This window comes from Carettochelys insculpta, chromosome 1 (genome assembly GCF_033958435.1).
Source record: "Carettochelys insculpta isolate YL-2023 chromosome 1, ASM3395843v1, whole genome shotgun sequence".
Taxonomy (NCBI): Eukaryota; Metazoa; Chordata; order Testudines; family Carettochelyidae; genus Carettochelys; species Carettochelys insculpta.
Window position 1 is genome coordinate 180,470,533 of NC_134137.1, and position 15,520 is coordinate 180,486,052.

The window sequence follows — 15,520 nt, forward strand, 5'->3', positions numbered from 1 at the left end:
AACAGAAAGACAAAAAGCACATACCTCTCCAAAGTGTGGTGGAATTTTAAGAGGAACTTGAAACCAAGATTTAATGGCTTTATGAAATTTCTGAATTAAAAGAAAGCTGACAGTTGCTAAGATCGTCATAGTAACTATGACTCCAATGAATACCATTACAACAAATAAATCTGAAAAGAGGACAAAAAGAGGTTTTATCAATATGTAACACAGATCAAAAGCTTTTTCTTTTTACTCCATTGATAACAAGTTTAACAAGTCTTGATTAGTTTTCACATTAAAAAGTTACCAGTTTTCTCTGACATTTTAAATTGCATCATTATAATACAACCAGCACAGACTTCTTTTGTTTAACACAGTGATACAGAAGCTTTGCCTGTTGTGTACTGCAGTATAATGGCATAACTTATGGGTCATGCATAGCCTTTGCCAGACGTGGTAAACAGTATTTCAGGCAAATGTGACTCTTTTCCTAGAATTAAAGCTGAGACACATCAGTGACAGATACTATCAGAACACAAGATAAAACAATTCTCTCCAGCTTTAACCCAGGAGTAAATGTGAAATTTATCAAAAACTGTTGGGAAGAATAGGAGAAATACATCAATGGCTCGTGCATCATTCTGCGTCTCATGCTTCTCAGTTTTGTTTAAAATGAATCCTGCTACCTTAAGCCAAACAAGGTAGAAATTCACAGGCAGAGATCCAAATCCCATTAAGCAAAAGAAATATGATAATTGGTGTTTTTCCCCCTAGATAACTTGCATTGTTCTGTTAAACAGTGTTGCAGAATGAGATACCAGAACGGCAGAGGCTTCTCTCTCACATCCATCCCCCCCGCCTTGCTATGGCACTCTCACACTGAAACGTGTGCTTAACTTTAAGCATGAGAGTAGCCCCAGTGGTGCTACTGCAACATGTGCTTAGCCTAAGAACATATTTTAAGAGCATTGCAACGGTTACAGCCAGAGTGTTCAGCATCTTGCAGGATCACTTCCCTACAGTAGCACCTTGTCTGGCACATTGGTGCCAGGAGGGGAGAGAAAAAGGAGGATGTGAGCATGAAGCCTATAGGCCTAGAGATGATCCTCTAGGTCAGTGCATGAGACATGGCACAAAGGGCCAAATCTAAAACAGACCTTACAGAGTTTAAAACCACACATGCTCAGGAGATAGACAAACCAGATTCTACAGCTGTGGCTAACAGTATAGGTGGGGTAAAACTTTACCCACAGCTGCATTGTGCTTGCCTTCCCCAACCTTGTCTCACCCCTCTCTTACAATTTCTCTCCCCTAGACCCCTGCTCTCTTCACAAATTGGGTGAATGGAACAGGGTAAAGAGGGACATGGTGAGCCTGGGCGAATACTATCGTTTTCCTCTCAAACAAGTTTGACCCAAGGTGAAAAGGGGAGGTGAAAAAATAATTTTCCCTTAAAAGACCAAAACGATATAATTTCTTTAACAAGAAAAACCAAAATAGCCCAGTCAGCCAAAAAACTAAACCCAAAAATTCAGGATGGGGAAAGAGAGGCAGACACTCTGGTTTACTTTCTCTTATTTACTGAGCTGTTGAAAAACTCATATGAAAGTGAACGAGAATATGCTCGAGTTATTAAAAAATACTCTTTTAGAATTGAAGACAGGTAGCACGTGTGTGATGTCGTAAATCAAGGCAGCCAGCAATATATGACTTCAGTTTTATACCAGCTTCATCACAATAGAGGTAAAACAATTATTCATTAAAAAATATTTATACCACTAGCTGTAGTTTTCTGACAATGGGTGTCGCTTAACAGTCCAATTTTTTCTTTCCATAAATTCTCTTCGAGTACTGCTTGTATTTGAAAACAATACTCTGTCGTTTGGTCTAATTCCTGAAGTTTTAATTGGTTATTCTTGGTCTTAGTTAGCTAAAAAAGCAAAGATCTATGTTAGAGCAAAATAATATTATGATAAAAACATTTCTATTAGTAATTTTATTCAATATAATTAACCTGAAATCGTAAGCTTCCATTCAAAAGCTTCACAATATTCTTTTTCATAACTAACATTTATACAGTTTGCAAGAGAAGAAGCAGTGTAACAGTATAAACTTCATATTGCTGTGCATTTTAAATGAAAATTTTATTAAGTAGAGGTGCTCTTCTTGAAGAAACAAAATCTGGCTATTTACACTCCCCATCTATCACAGACATGATTGTTTATTTTGCGAATGCATGCAGGTTAATGTCAAATGTTAACGTACATGAAACACCCTTAAAACTTCTGCAAGTTTACAGTATTTCAGTATCTTGCATCAACGGTGATTTGGGATAGGGAACTGGAGTTATAAAAACAACAAGGAAAATGTCCTCAAAAATAAGCCTTTTCTTTTAGAATACCAGCCTAGAGACTGGGATGCCCAAAACCACTAATCTGGAGAGTGGAGACAGATGCAGGTATGACATGCATGTTTTGCATAAACCTCTTGATACTAGTGTCACTGCCACTAGACAGCAAGAATTGAATTAGACAAAATTCTGTCTCATGTAGATTGTAACTTTCAGCAGTTTCTCTCTTTGCTTACTCACAAGAATGGAGGTAGCAGGGAGAACCTTAGGGCAATGCTAAATGCATTTGTATGTACACAATCCTAATCTTTTTTCAGGGGTGGGTAGCTCAGTTCAGAACATGTATTTTACTAACACCGAAAGCTGTGGTCTAAGGACGGTATCATCTGCCTGTCAGCTAGAGGAACAGGAGTATGTTAAAAGCAGGTCAGAAAACTCCATTTGCTGAGAAAGCAAAGAGATGCTTTAACCTTGACATTCAAAACAGCCCACACTTACTCAGCTAAGCTTACTTGAAATGAAAAGGGTAAGTTGTTTGAAAGCCAGAGGCAGATAATTTCATAAAGCGCGGGGTGGGAGGAGAGAAATCGGTCATCAGTCTCTGTCCTTAGAGTAAAAAAAAAAACAAAAAAAAAACAACCTCCTCATTTGTGAGTAATTTATTCACTCCAAAGCCAGCTTGTCTAAACTGGGAATTTGCCTTGCTTATAGTCACTGGTGTCCCAGACAAAAGTATAACTAAACTAGTGACTTGGGCTACGTCTACACTAGCCCCCCAACTTTCAAAAAGAAAATGCTAATGAGACATATTGGGGCATGGTACTGAGGTGCTACCATGAATATGCAGAACCTCTTTAGCATAATGGCAGCTGCTGGGATTTGAAAGTGCCACTTTCGAACCGTGCACCGCCCTTGTAGATGGGGGCCTTTCAAATGGGCACCTCCCCCGCCAGTCTCTCAAAGCCCCTTATTCCTAAAACCAAATATGTAACCCACAATTCCCATTTCAGTGCTCCGCTCCGGCCACTGCTCTCCAATAACGGGAAGAGCGTGAATTTCCAAGCGGGAGCAGTGAGCCTTTAGCTGTGGGCTCATGCTGTATGACAGCCTGAGAAATGGCTTCTTCCTTTCTGTGCTATTAGCGCAGTGAGTGCATCCACCCATTCAAACAGCCCTGCAGGGAGTTTGCAGATCTCTCTGTACACTACTTATTTTTTTCTGGACTGCCTGGCGCCAGCCCCTGCCCTAGTGCACCATGTGGCAACAAGGCTGTGCTGGGAGTCGTGCTTGCATGACACGCTGAGAAACTTCTTCTCTGCAGTTTACATTTGTGTGTGAACCCCCTCCCCTCCCCCACAGGCGCCACACAGTCCAGGTCTTTCCCACACTCAGGCACAACACGTGGGTAGCCCCCAACCCAATAAAGGGATGTGCCCGCCGTTTGGGGCTGGCAATGCTGCCAGTCGCGTGGGAAAGAGAGGGCTTTGCTGCCGCTGTGGGGAAGTCTCCTCCAGTGGTTAAAGGGCTTGCTGCTGCCGCCACGGAAGGAACAACTCAACTGGTCATCCACTGGCCACCTCCCCCTTGGCCCACACTTGGGCTTGCAGCTGCCACCGGGGAAAAGTCTCCCCCGGCAGCAATAGGCTTGCTGCTGCCAGGGGGAGGACTACTTCAGCTGGTCATCCACTGACACCAGCCCCCTCTTCCCCCGGACCATACCTGGGCTTGCTGCAGCCGGCGGAAAACGCTTTAAGACTCTCCCCAGCATCAATATAGTGTACGGGGAAACCAAAAATTCTTTCTCCCAGGCCCCCATGTTATTTTCAAGGATCGCATTTCAGCAATAACGGGAGGTGGAATACTCAGTGGATGGCCAGTTGAGAACACAGTCGTTGCATGGAAGCCTTATAGTGCACTGGAAAGCCAAATACCCTTTCCATTAACAACGTAATGTGGGGGGGAAACCAAAATTCCTTTTTTCCAACATTTTCTTATCCTCTTCCTTCTCTCTTTTAAAAAGAGTCTGGGCCTCTGTATTATTCTCAGGGATCACATTTCAGCAATGAGGGGAGGTGGGATGGATGGCCAGTTGAAAATACAGTCTCTGCACCCGTGTTGGCAACGTAATGTGGGGGAAAACCAAAAATACTTTTGTCTAAATTTGGGTCTTTGCATTATTTCCAGGGATTGGCATATTTTCAGGGATCAGGAAGAGAATGAGGAAAATGCAATGGGGGAAGATGACGTCAAGCATGACAGTGAGCATACCCAGAATGCTATGGGGATGAGGGAAATGTGGGATAGCTTCCCACAATGCACTACTGCAACGGTCAATGTTAGCCAATGTGTGTGTGGATGCAATTACTCAACTTTGTGGGGAGCACGGTGGAAGTGAGGATGGTCAAATTCGAACTTATAAATTCGAGAATCAGAAAAATTGATATAAAAAAATTCAATTTAATCTCGTAGTGTAGATACAGCCTAAGACATCATTTGAACTGACCCAGCTCACCTCTCTTGAGACTGTACAAATGAGGTCTTGCAGCACTTTTGCACCTGTCTATATTAGGGCTGTGATTTGAACCAGCACAGCTACTTCAGTAACTGAACACAAGTGGCTGAAATCCCCAGTGCAAACAAGGCCTACAAGAAAAATCCCAGAGGTCCTAGGTAAAATTTTCAACAGTGACTTAAGAGCCCCATTTTCACAAGTGACTTGGGTTCCCAAATGCCTTCATCACTTTTGAAAAATCAGACTCCTAAGTCACTTAAGGGCTTTGGAAAACTTAACACACAGTTAATTTACACCAGGGAAGACATCTGAGCCCACATTCAATTAACTTTCTTTCAGTTCTGCTGGAAAAAGGTCATTGCTACAACGGTGGCCTCCACGTCTATCATTTTGCCAAAGAAAGGACAAAAATAAGAATTCTTACATGTCGTTCATTTGTTGATTTCTTCCAGTGGTACACATGATATAGTAAATTTTCTCTTTTGAAAGGTAACAAGAAGCGAAGTAATAGTGAATTAGATGTTGATGTCACATTTACTATAACAGGAGGTCCTATAGTAGCTGAAAATGAACAAAAATAGATGGAACATTTGACTTTTTAAAAATGAGCATGTTTCCTACTAGTTATGATCTGATACATAATATGAAACCACTGACCACAACAGCCTATTGTCTGAAAGAGATATAAAGCATTCAAATACATTTACTCCTTACCAATTTCAAATAGCTTCATAGGACTAAATATTTTCTTTAATTTGGCATTTTATGTGAATTTAAGTGATACAAAGAATCATCTCCTATCTATTTTACTTTGAAGAATTAAACTATAGTAGGCTCTATCTGCAGTTCACTCTGACTTTTGCATAGCCTTGTTGATATTAATCAGATTTAAATTTTTCCTTCAAAATGGCAGATCAGCTATCCAGCCTGGGTTTCCCATGTTGCCTCCCAGCAAAGGAACCTACTCTGTTCCAACAGAAAGGGCGTTGGACTTGGAGCCAGAGGATATGGATTCTGTTACTGGCTATGCTACTGATTTATTTTGTGATTTTGGGAAAATCATTTCACTCTATTCCTCAGTTTAATCCCCAGTGACACTTACCAACAAGTGTGAAGCACTGAGAACTACAGATAAACATATATGCTAAACATTGTATGTATTATTATTAATTTTGATTGGTAGTCTCTCTCACACACCCCTTGATCAGGCAATCAACTTCAGTGTGCCTGTCTTGAGCCCAAAGCCTATGAACACCTGGAGAAGGCTGCAAAAGGAAACTGACAAGGATGTTAAAGCCAGCTGCATCTGTGAACAGCTCCTGTATTTCAGAATAATGCTCCTGTTGTACGCTGGGGGTGCTGAGAATAAGGCAGCAAGAAAAAAAAGATTCTGGAGGAAGAAGGATGAGGAGACTGATGACACAAAGACGACAGGCTGGAGGCATGCAACGCGACAGACGGAGAACCCAAGCCTTGTCGACAACTAGGGATTTTATTTGTCCTGATTCTAGCCACAGGTGTGGCTACATTGCTATCATACCAGCATAGGCAGACAAAGCTGCTGTTTGTACTACAGCAGGTTACCTCTACCTCAAGCCAAACTTTGCCCCATCAGTGAGAATAACAGCTGTGCTTGTCTACCTTAGGAGTTTGCTCCAGCTACATCAGTGACTTGTCTCCAATTTCCAGGATTGGCGCAAACTCCCACTGTAGCCAAGGCTTGAAGAAAAGAAGTGGCTCTTATGTTCATATATTATATTTTAATTTTACCACTGAACATTGTGTTAGTCACCAAGTTTACAAGTTAACTGCTAAAATGGTGGGGAATCATTTTTTGGGGTGGGTCAAGGGCCAATGACCCACAGAAATATCAGTTGAGGACCACGCACAAGCAAGAAGCAAAAAAAAAAAAAAAAAAAAAAAACAAACCACCTCACGGACCTGGCCCCAAGTGAGAAGCAGGAAAAAGAAAGATATACACCTCACGCCCCTCAAGCTCCAGCCCCACAGCAGTGGAGGCATGTGGAGAGGTGCCAGGGCTCAGGGCTTACTCCCAGAGTTCGATTAGTGCCTCTGGAGGCCCAAGGACAGCAGATTATGTGAGGTTGCCTGGAGCTCTGGGGTTACAAAATCAATCTTTCAAGAGCCACAATGCACGTGAATACAAGACAGTCCTTAACAAAGAACGTCAAACTGTACTTTTCGTCACCCTTGCTTTAAGAACAGCGCACATACACAATGATTTGTACCAGTTAGAAAGTTAAGTTAACCCCTCTCTAGGCTTTACCCACCTCAGGTCCCAAATCCGCTCCCTATCCCAAGGCTTTATCCCACCCCACCCCAGCCTGCAAACCCACCCCCAGGCTTAACCCCTCTCAGCCCCAACCTCCACCCCCGCCCCCACGCTTAACCCCTCCAAGCTCCAAACTCCCCCTCATCCCCAGGATTAACTCGCCTCAGTACGTGCAGCTCCTCCGTGGCCACCATCTCCCCACTCCCATGGTCTCGGCCACCTCCTCTTCCTTCTCGGTGAGGCTGCGAGGCTCTGGCAAGGGCAGGCTCAGCCACCCTCCCCACCCAGTCTTCCTAAAGGCATAGACTTCTTCCACATGGGGCAGCTCCCTACCCTGCCGGCTTTCTCTTCCAGGGCTCCCTGCCGCAGCTGACTGCTCAGTGGCTCCAGAGGCTGCTGCCACTTCAACTGAATTCAGTTTTTTTGTTTGTTTTTTTTTTTTAACGGCGGGCAACTGAATTTAGCCTTTTGTTAAGTGGCGGCAGCCTCCAAATCTGCAAGAGGAGTCAGCAGAGAGTCAGCAGCATTTGGAGCCGCAAATGGCTCCTTAAAGAGGTGCATGCAGCTGCAGAGCTGCAGGCTGCCAACCCCTGGAATAGGGGATGCAGCAATGTGGTGGGAGTGGGGGGGTCAAGAAGTGGGGAGAGAGCAGGAGTGGACTGGGGTACCTATCCGGCACTGCTCTCCTCAGGGAAGGGTGTGGGTACAGGTATCTTTGCATGTCTGTACATGTCTCAGAGAAGTGACCCCTCCAGGCACCACCCCCTCTGTTGTGGAGTGGGAGGGTAAGAAAGCCCCCTTGTGGGAGCTGGGGGGAATGGGAGCCCCTAAGTCCCTTCCCAGGGTGGGTACTTGGAAAAGGGAGGCAGGGAGAAGTAGACACAGCTGGACAAGGCCCCCAAGACCGTTGCAGCTACCCAGGCGAGAGTAGAGGGATTTTTTTGTTTGTTTGTTTGCTTTTTTGAAATTTCTGTAATATAACTTTTTTGTTTTAACTTTCTGTAATGTAACTTTCTGTAACAGCCTTTTGAGCACATGGTGGCTTTCCTCATTGCAAATGTGTTGCTAGTGCAGGCGGCTGCTTGAGAATAACGATTCCAACCCTTTTCAAATTAAAAATGGCTTCTTCAGGCAAAAGAAGAAAAAGAAATTCAGAGGATGGCAGCTTGAATGAAAAATGAACAAATTACTACTTTTTTGTAGAGGTGAAATACAAGCCAGTTTGCCTGGTTTGTGGAAAAGCAACTTCGGTCAAAAAAAGAAAAGCCAAGGATGACACTCCAACAAAAAGCACATCAAATATGAAGACTATCTTGGACAGATGTGTGTGGACAAAATTAAAGAACTTCAAAAGGATTTGTCTATGGCACAAACAATGTTCACTACACTGCAAAAGGAAATGGACGGTGCTACACAAGCAAGTTATGCACTGAATGAATTTATTGCAAAAAATCCTTTAGCCTTATTCAGAAAGCAAATTTGTAAAGGAGTACCTGGTTATAGCTGCAGCTTTACAGGCACCAGAGAAACAGATTATTTGAGCGCATGAGCTTACCTTGCAAGACAACATCAGATACAATGTAGTATGAATCTGATGAAGTGGGTCTTTACCCATGAAAGCTCATCATCCAAAAAATCTGTTCGTCTATTAGAGGCCACTGGACTTCTCATTGTTTCTGCAGATACAGACTAACCCTGCAACTCCTCTGATACAATTCAGGATATGGAAACATTTCTGAAAGGTTCTGCAGCTGTCTTTGAGTTCTACTCTGTCTGTTGAAGACATAACAGACATAAGTTCTGCCCAGCTGGCTATTTTCCTGTGTGGAATCACTTCAGGTTTTTGAAACATGAGAGGGCATACTTCCTTTAGTACCAACGCAAGACACCCTCAGAGATGAAGACATGTCTGAGAAGGTTACATTGGCATTGCATGGACTTCAGTTATCCTTTGAAAAATTAAGTGGTCTTACTACTGATGGTGCTTAAGCTATGGTTGGATCTCAGAAGGGACTAGTTGCCCTACTCAAGAAAGAAATGGATGGTATTGGTCTTGATCCAAGTAAGCTGATTGCGTGCCACTGTCGACCACAGTATCAAGCATCAACTTTATCAAAAGTAGAGGATTAAACAGCTGCCTGTTTAAAGACCTACTGAAAGACATTGAAGCAGAATATGGCAATATAGTTCATTATTGGAAGTACGATGGATGAGCTGAGTTTGCTGATATGGTTTTATAAATTGAGGGAAGAAGTGAAACTTTTCATGGAGAAGGAAAAACCTGTGGCTGAGCTGAGCGACCACAAGTCGCTGTGTGACCTGCCATTCATGGTTGACACTAGTCAACACTTGTCGAAGCTCCATATGAAATTGCAAGGGCCTAAGCAGCTTTTTGCTAATGGTGCAAACGTCAAAACATTTGAAGCTAAACTGCAACATGTTGCCCTTTTCTAAGTGCATTTGCCACAATCGTATTTCCCAATACTTCGGGAACCAAAACCTGAATCAAAAGCCGAATACATCAGGGAGGCTGTGGCTACACTAGCCCCCGCCTTTGGGAAGGTGTATGCTAATGAGCCACACCGGCAGATGTTAATCAGGCACTACCATTAATATGCAGCACCGCATTAGCATAATGGCGTCCACGTGCATTTGGAAAGTGCCACTTTTGAAACTCACACTGCTCGTGTAGACGGGGGACTTTCGAAAGGACCCTCCTCCAGACTTTGAAAGCCCCTTCTTCCCATTTGGTTTTGGGAAGAAGGGGCTTTCTAAGTCTGGGGGGTCTTTTCAAAAGGCACCTGTCTACACGGGCAGTGTGAATTTAAAAGTGTCACTTTCAAAACGTGCGTGGCTACCATTATGCTAACGATGTGCTGCATATTCATGGCAGCACCTCGTTAGCACCTGCCGATGGGGCTCATTTGCATACCCCTTCTGAAAGGCAGGGGCTAGTGTAATCACAGTCGGAGTGTGCAAATTTACTTCGCAAATTTTGTGTCTGATTTCAAGACCTGAAATAAAAGGAGCTGGAATTAAACATTTTTTCCAGACAATTCAGTGTAGCAGTACTCGATATCCCTGAAGCCTTTTCAACATGAACTTACTGAAATGCAAAGCAATGATGAAGTAATGGCTAAATACCACAAGCTGCCTCTGCAGGAATTCTACAGACTCTATACAGGTGATGATTAATTTCCAAACTTGAGGCGACATGCTGAAAATTGAAACATTATTTGGCACCACATACTGCTCTAAGCAGCAATTTTCGAAACTTTTTCTTAAGAACTGCCTGCATACCAAATTAACAGACATGAACCCAGAAACCCAATTACAAAGAGCAACATCTTCAGTTCCAGTGAATATATGAAAGCTCAGCAAGGAAAAGCAAACTCAGTCATCACAACATACTAAATAAAAAAGTCCATTGCCCTAAAAAGGTGTTTGGGGGAGGTGTTCCTCAGTTCAGTGATGTGCTCCCCCCAACTTTTTAATTTTGCTTCTCAGTTGTGTGGCCCCCAACCAATTTTTCTGTGGGTCAGTGATACACAATCGAAAAAAGGTTTCTCACCCCTACCCTAGACTCTTAGCTTCATTCAAATGGATCTGTTCCTCTCACAATTATTTTGGAGAATGCTGATCCTCAAGTTAATACATTGAGCTATGAACTTTTTTTTTCTTACATCAAGCCCTACTACAGCCGCAACTCTAATCTCTCCTTTCACATGTTCTCTCTTCTGTGCATTTTGCCTGTAAGTTTCCCTTGGCAGGTAACTCTCCCTCCTCCACATTACCTTCCTCATTCGGCAGGGTATGAATCACACTTGAAGGGATGAGTTAAATGGCTGATTTGCATAAATCAGATTAACATCATCTGAGTTTACAGGAACTGATTTTAAGATTGGCTGCATGAGGTGCCACAAAAGAAAGCTGCTGCTGGCTTTCATAGGCCTACCTGAAAGTACTCTGAATACTGGAAGCACAAAGGAGATGAAATAGATGTATAATCAGGATTTCCCCACACCCCCCATTTTCAATTGAACTTCTCCTTTGTTTTGTGCTCCCTTTGAGCTAGCTGGATGCCCCATCCCCAGATAATTCATTTCCCAAGTTGGGCAATGGGAGGAAATAAGGAATGAATTTCTTCTACTCTAAACATTATTTCAGAATTAATTTCTGAACAAAAGAAGCCTATGACTGAATCTCACCTAGTCCAGAAGCCAGCCATAGCAAGGGAACTTCTATACGGTAAAACTAAATGCGTCCCAATTTTTGTCATTATGGCATATGCCCCCTTACCTGAGTAGCACAAGGAACACTAAATTTACTTGGCTAATACTGAGTTTGGATAACTGAAGGTCAGGAGCCATTCAGCAGGAGGGTGACCCCACCTCTCCCCTGGCCAGGGACTCCGACTTCTCACAGTCCTGGCTGCGTCTCTCTGCCCTGTCAGGACATTTCCCTCCTATAGGGATGGAGCAGCACTGCCTTTGTGGCAATGCAGGCAGCCCTCTCCAGTCAGGGGAGTGAGTGAGCACAGCAGCGAGAGCCAAACTGCAGAGGGCTCCCTGAATGGCCACATGATTCATTCAGCAACAGTGAGCTTGTCCTCATCCTGGCAGCCCTGGTCAGAGATACCTGCTCCATTAGCTGTGTGATACAGGCTGCTGGGGTCATGTATCTCATGCTGGGGGACGAGGAGAGGATTTAGACCCATGGAAATTCAGATAAATGGAAGTATATTGTATCAGTATTCCCTGTGTATCCCTGAGCCCTTTATACTACAGAACTAGGACATAACATAGGTACATTTTCAATTGTATATGCTTGGTGCAAAAATGTATTCAGGAGTTATCATAAAGTTAGATATGCAGAAAGGAGACAGAAAGCCACAGTAAAACAAAATTAAGTTATTGCTCTCCCAGGCTGTTCACTAACAAAATTAGTTGTCATTAGCAGATTCCCTCACTGGAAAGGAGGACAGCTGCTAAGCGTGTATGAGAAAATTGTTTTAACATCGTTACAGAAAAGTTTCTACAAGGAATAAAAGATTCTTGTTTCTACAAGATCTCTCTATGCACAGTCCGACAGAGCAGCATAAATGGAAATAAACTTTAAGAACAGATTCCTAGCACAACAAGTCCCATCACCTGTCTTTTGACTTCCTGTATACAATACAAAGTGAAGAAAACCAAAACCATATAACAATTACATGAAATATTTTCTACAGGGAGGTGAGAAGCTGACACCATAAGAGACTTACTGTCTCTGGCTGCTACAAATGTACTTGTTTCCACCCAGTCAGATTTCATTTCTCCTAGCTCAGCTCTAACATGTAAACTTATTGTCCAATGGCTTCCGATAGCTGGATATGTGAAATTGCATTCAGTCTTTGTAATGTTTGTGCAGTTAATTTCTTCCCACACAGGAGGAGCCTGTCTGCAATACAAAATGAAGAGAGCCTACATTAATGGAATCGCCTCACTGCTGCGTCTAGCCCAAATGAAAGAAATCTCTTTCTGAAATCTCATTCTTTACATTGAGCCAGTTTCTAAAGAGTCAACATTTGATATAAAAACACAATGGTCAAGCAGTTTTATTTTACTGCCATGCAATGCCTTCTCTCAAAGCCAATTAAAAATGTAACGAGGTAGACGAGAGACATCCTGTAAGCCCAGAAGCTCAGTGCCTGCAACTATTGCTCCTGAGCAAATTCTGGGTCAAAAAACAAACTTCTGCGCACCAATTCTGTAAAATACCTGCACGTTTTGTCAATAAAGGTGGAGGCTCCACGCTGGCAGTGACTGCATGGAGGTGGGAGATCACTCTGTAGCTCCCTCCGTGGAGACGGACTCAGCAGGGAGACTGTACTTGATCCTGATGCAGTGCAAGGGCCAGGCCTGCCACAGAAACACCAGGGATATGGCCTGGCTGTGTCTGGTGCCAAGTGCGGAGGGGTTTAGTCGGGGAGGATATAGGTTTGGGGTGAGAGGGTTCTGTGTGGGGCAATCGGGGTGAGGACAACCTGGGGAGGTTTGGGTCTGGATGGGATCTGGTTACACAAGAGCTTGTTGGAGGTTCTGGGAACAAGGGGAATGGGACTCTGCAGAATGAGGGTCTGACTGTGGGGTCCTTGGATGCAGGGGCTCATGGGGGTCCAGATGGCAGGGCAGAGGCTCATAAGGGTCAGGATTTGAGCACAGGGAAAGGAATTTGGCAGGGGTCCAGATGCAAGGGGAGTGATGCTCAGTGGGGAGATGGGAGTCTGGGTGCAGGTGGACTCCAGATGCAAGGGTTAAATCTTGGCATTGTGGGGGTTCAGGCGTGAGGGGTGTCTGGAAGCACAGGGTTTGGGCTGACAGGGGAGCAGTTCCCTATACTGTGACCCCCCTCACTATGCCTGAGGAGCAACGGGAGCAGGAAGTGAAGATGGTGGGAGGGAGTTTACTGCAGCCAAAGGGGGTTTCTGAGGATTGGTCTTACTCAGACCCAGACACACTTGCAGGGAAAGAGAAAATCCTTCCTTTCCCAGCCCCCACAAGGCCAGCACTAACAACTGAGCTCAGTCCAAGGTAAGAGGCACCTCTGCGGGTTGCTCTTCGAACCTGACAAAAATGTGCTTGCACTGCTGGGGAAGGGCATATGACTGCTTTGGCTGCTTCCCTTTGCTTCTCAGTCAGAAAGGCACTTTTCTGCAGGGAAGCAAAGAATTTTGCAGGCGACACGAATTCTGTGCACAGACGGTGGTGTAGAACTCCCCCAGAAGTAAACAATACATGGGACAAAGCAATCACTCCTAGCTGCTGCATCATCCTTTCACTACTTGGATGTGTGCGCCCTCAGCCACTTATGACTGAGCACCAAGTTTAAGTAGGTTTCCATCAGCAACATGGACAAGGTCAAATCTTGTGCTCAGAGCATAAGAATGGCCATACTTGGTCAGACCAAAGGTCTATCTAGTCACGATCCCATCTTCTGACAACGGCCAATGCCAGGGGATTCAGAGGGAATAAACACATCAGATAATTATCAGTGACCCATTCCCTGATGACAAATCCCAGCTTCTTCGCTATCCTTGTCCATCTTCATAGCCACTGATGGACCTATCCTTCATGAATGCATCCAGTTCTTAATTCCTGATATAATCTTGGCCTTCGCAACATCCTCTGACAAAAAGTTCCTCAGGTTGACTGTACTGTATACAGAAATATTTTCTTCTGTCTTTTTTCAGTGCATTGCCTATTAGTGCCTACAATGACCCCTAGTTCTTGTGTTAAGTGAAGGGGTAAAAAATACATCCTTATTTATGTCCTCAAAACCAGTCATGATTTTATAGCTGTCTATAATATTCTGCTTTTGGTATTCTTTTTCTTCCAAGGTGAAACTTCACAATCTAATTACTCCCTCCTCAAATGGCAAACGTTCCAGACCCCTAGTCATTTTTGTTGATATTTTCTGAATCTTTTCCTATGCGAATGTATCTTTTTTTGAGGTGGGGTGACTACATCTCTACACGGTATTGAAGATGTGGAAGCACCATGAATTTATCAGAGGCAATTTATTTTCTGTCTTATTATCGACACTAAAGTTTAAAATAAGAACACTGTGAGTATAAATAATTATGGGGGATTCAAGAGGAATATTGACAAAGCAGGTTTGGAACAAGAGTGAAAAAAACTGGAAAAAGGAAAGGACTTCGGTGTTTTCCTTGTTTATCAAAATAATTCAGTCCAAGAACTTGATTTTCCCTACTGTTTTCACATGTACTTAAAAACCTTTGTATTAAAAAGGTATTTTCTACATACAAGCTTATATTTTTCTATTTGAATGAAACTAGTTTAATATATTACAACCATTTACTCACTGAGTATACTGGACTGTATATAACACTGTGCCACTGTCCACTTCAACAGGTGCCCATCTCAATACATTCTGAAAATTATATGAGTGAATTGTCACATTCTGTGGTGCTGGTAGCTGGAGTGGATATTCTATAATAGAGAAAGAGAACAACAACACAGTAAATAAAATCTTTCAACACACAGGATATGTCTTCGATACCTGGAAGATCGATCTGGTCAGGGTCGCTCTTCTGGGGTTTGATTTCATGAGCCTAGTGGGGACCCGCAAAATCAAACTATTAGAGGTCCACATTTAACCCTTGTACTCCTCAATCTCATGAAGGGCGAGGGAGGCCATGTAAGTCAATTGTAGATAAGTTGATTCCAGCTCCACAACTGACTTTAAGGTCTAGTGAAGACCTGGCCACAGTAACTACAGACATGAAATCGCCTTTCCTCATCTCCAAAATTCATGGCCATGTATTTATATAGCCTTGCTACAAACTTGCCCTTTTCTCCCAACTACTGCAGGACAACAGACC

At 43.4% G+C, this 15,520-nt stretch overlaps 1 protein-coding gene across 1 annotated transcript in view; it reads right to left on the reverse strand.

Annotated features, from left to right (window-relative positions):
* Positions 1-15,520, reverse strand: part of IFNGR2 (interferon gamma receptor 2) — a 38,754-nt gene that overhangs the window by 12,798 nt on the left and 10,436 nt on the right. Inside the window, exons 2-6 of the mRNA XM_074996766.1 lie at positions 15,002-15,128; positions 12,401-12,576; positions 5,269-5,405; positions 1,759-1,912; positions 25-170 (exon numbers count right to left, since the gene is read on the reverse strand). Of these exons, the coding sequence (XP_074852867.1) occupies positions 25-170; positions 1,759-1,912; positions 5,269-5,405; positions 12,401-12,576; positions 15,002-15,128 (740 nt within the window). The remainder of the gene's footprint in view (positions 1-24; positions 171-1,758; positions 1,913-5,268; positions 5,406-12,400; positions 12,577-15,001; positions 15,129-15,520) is intronic.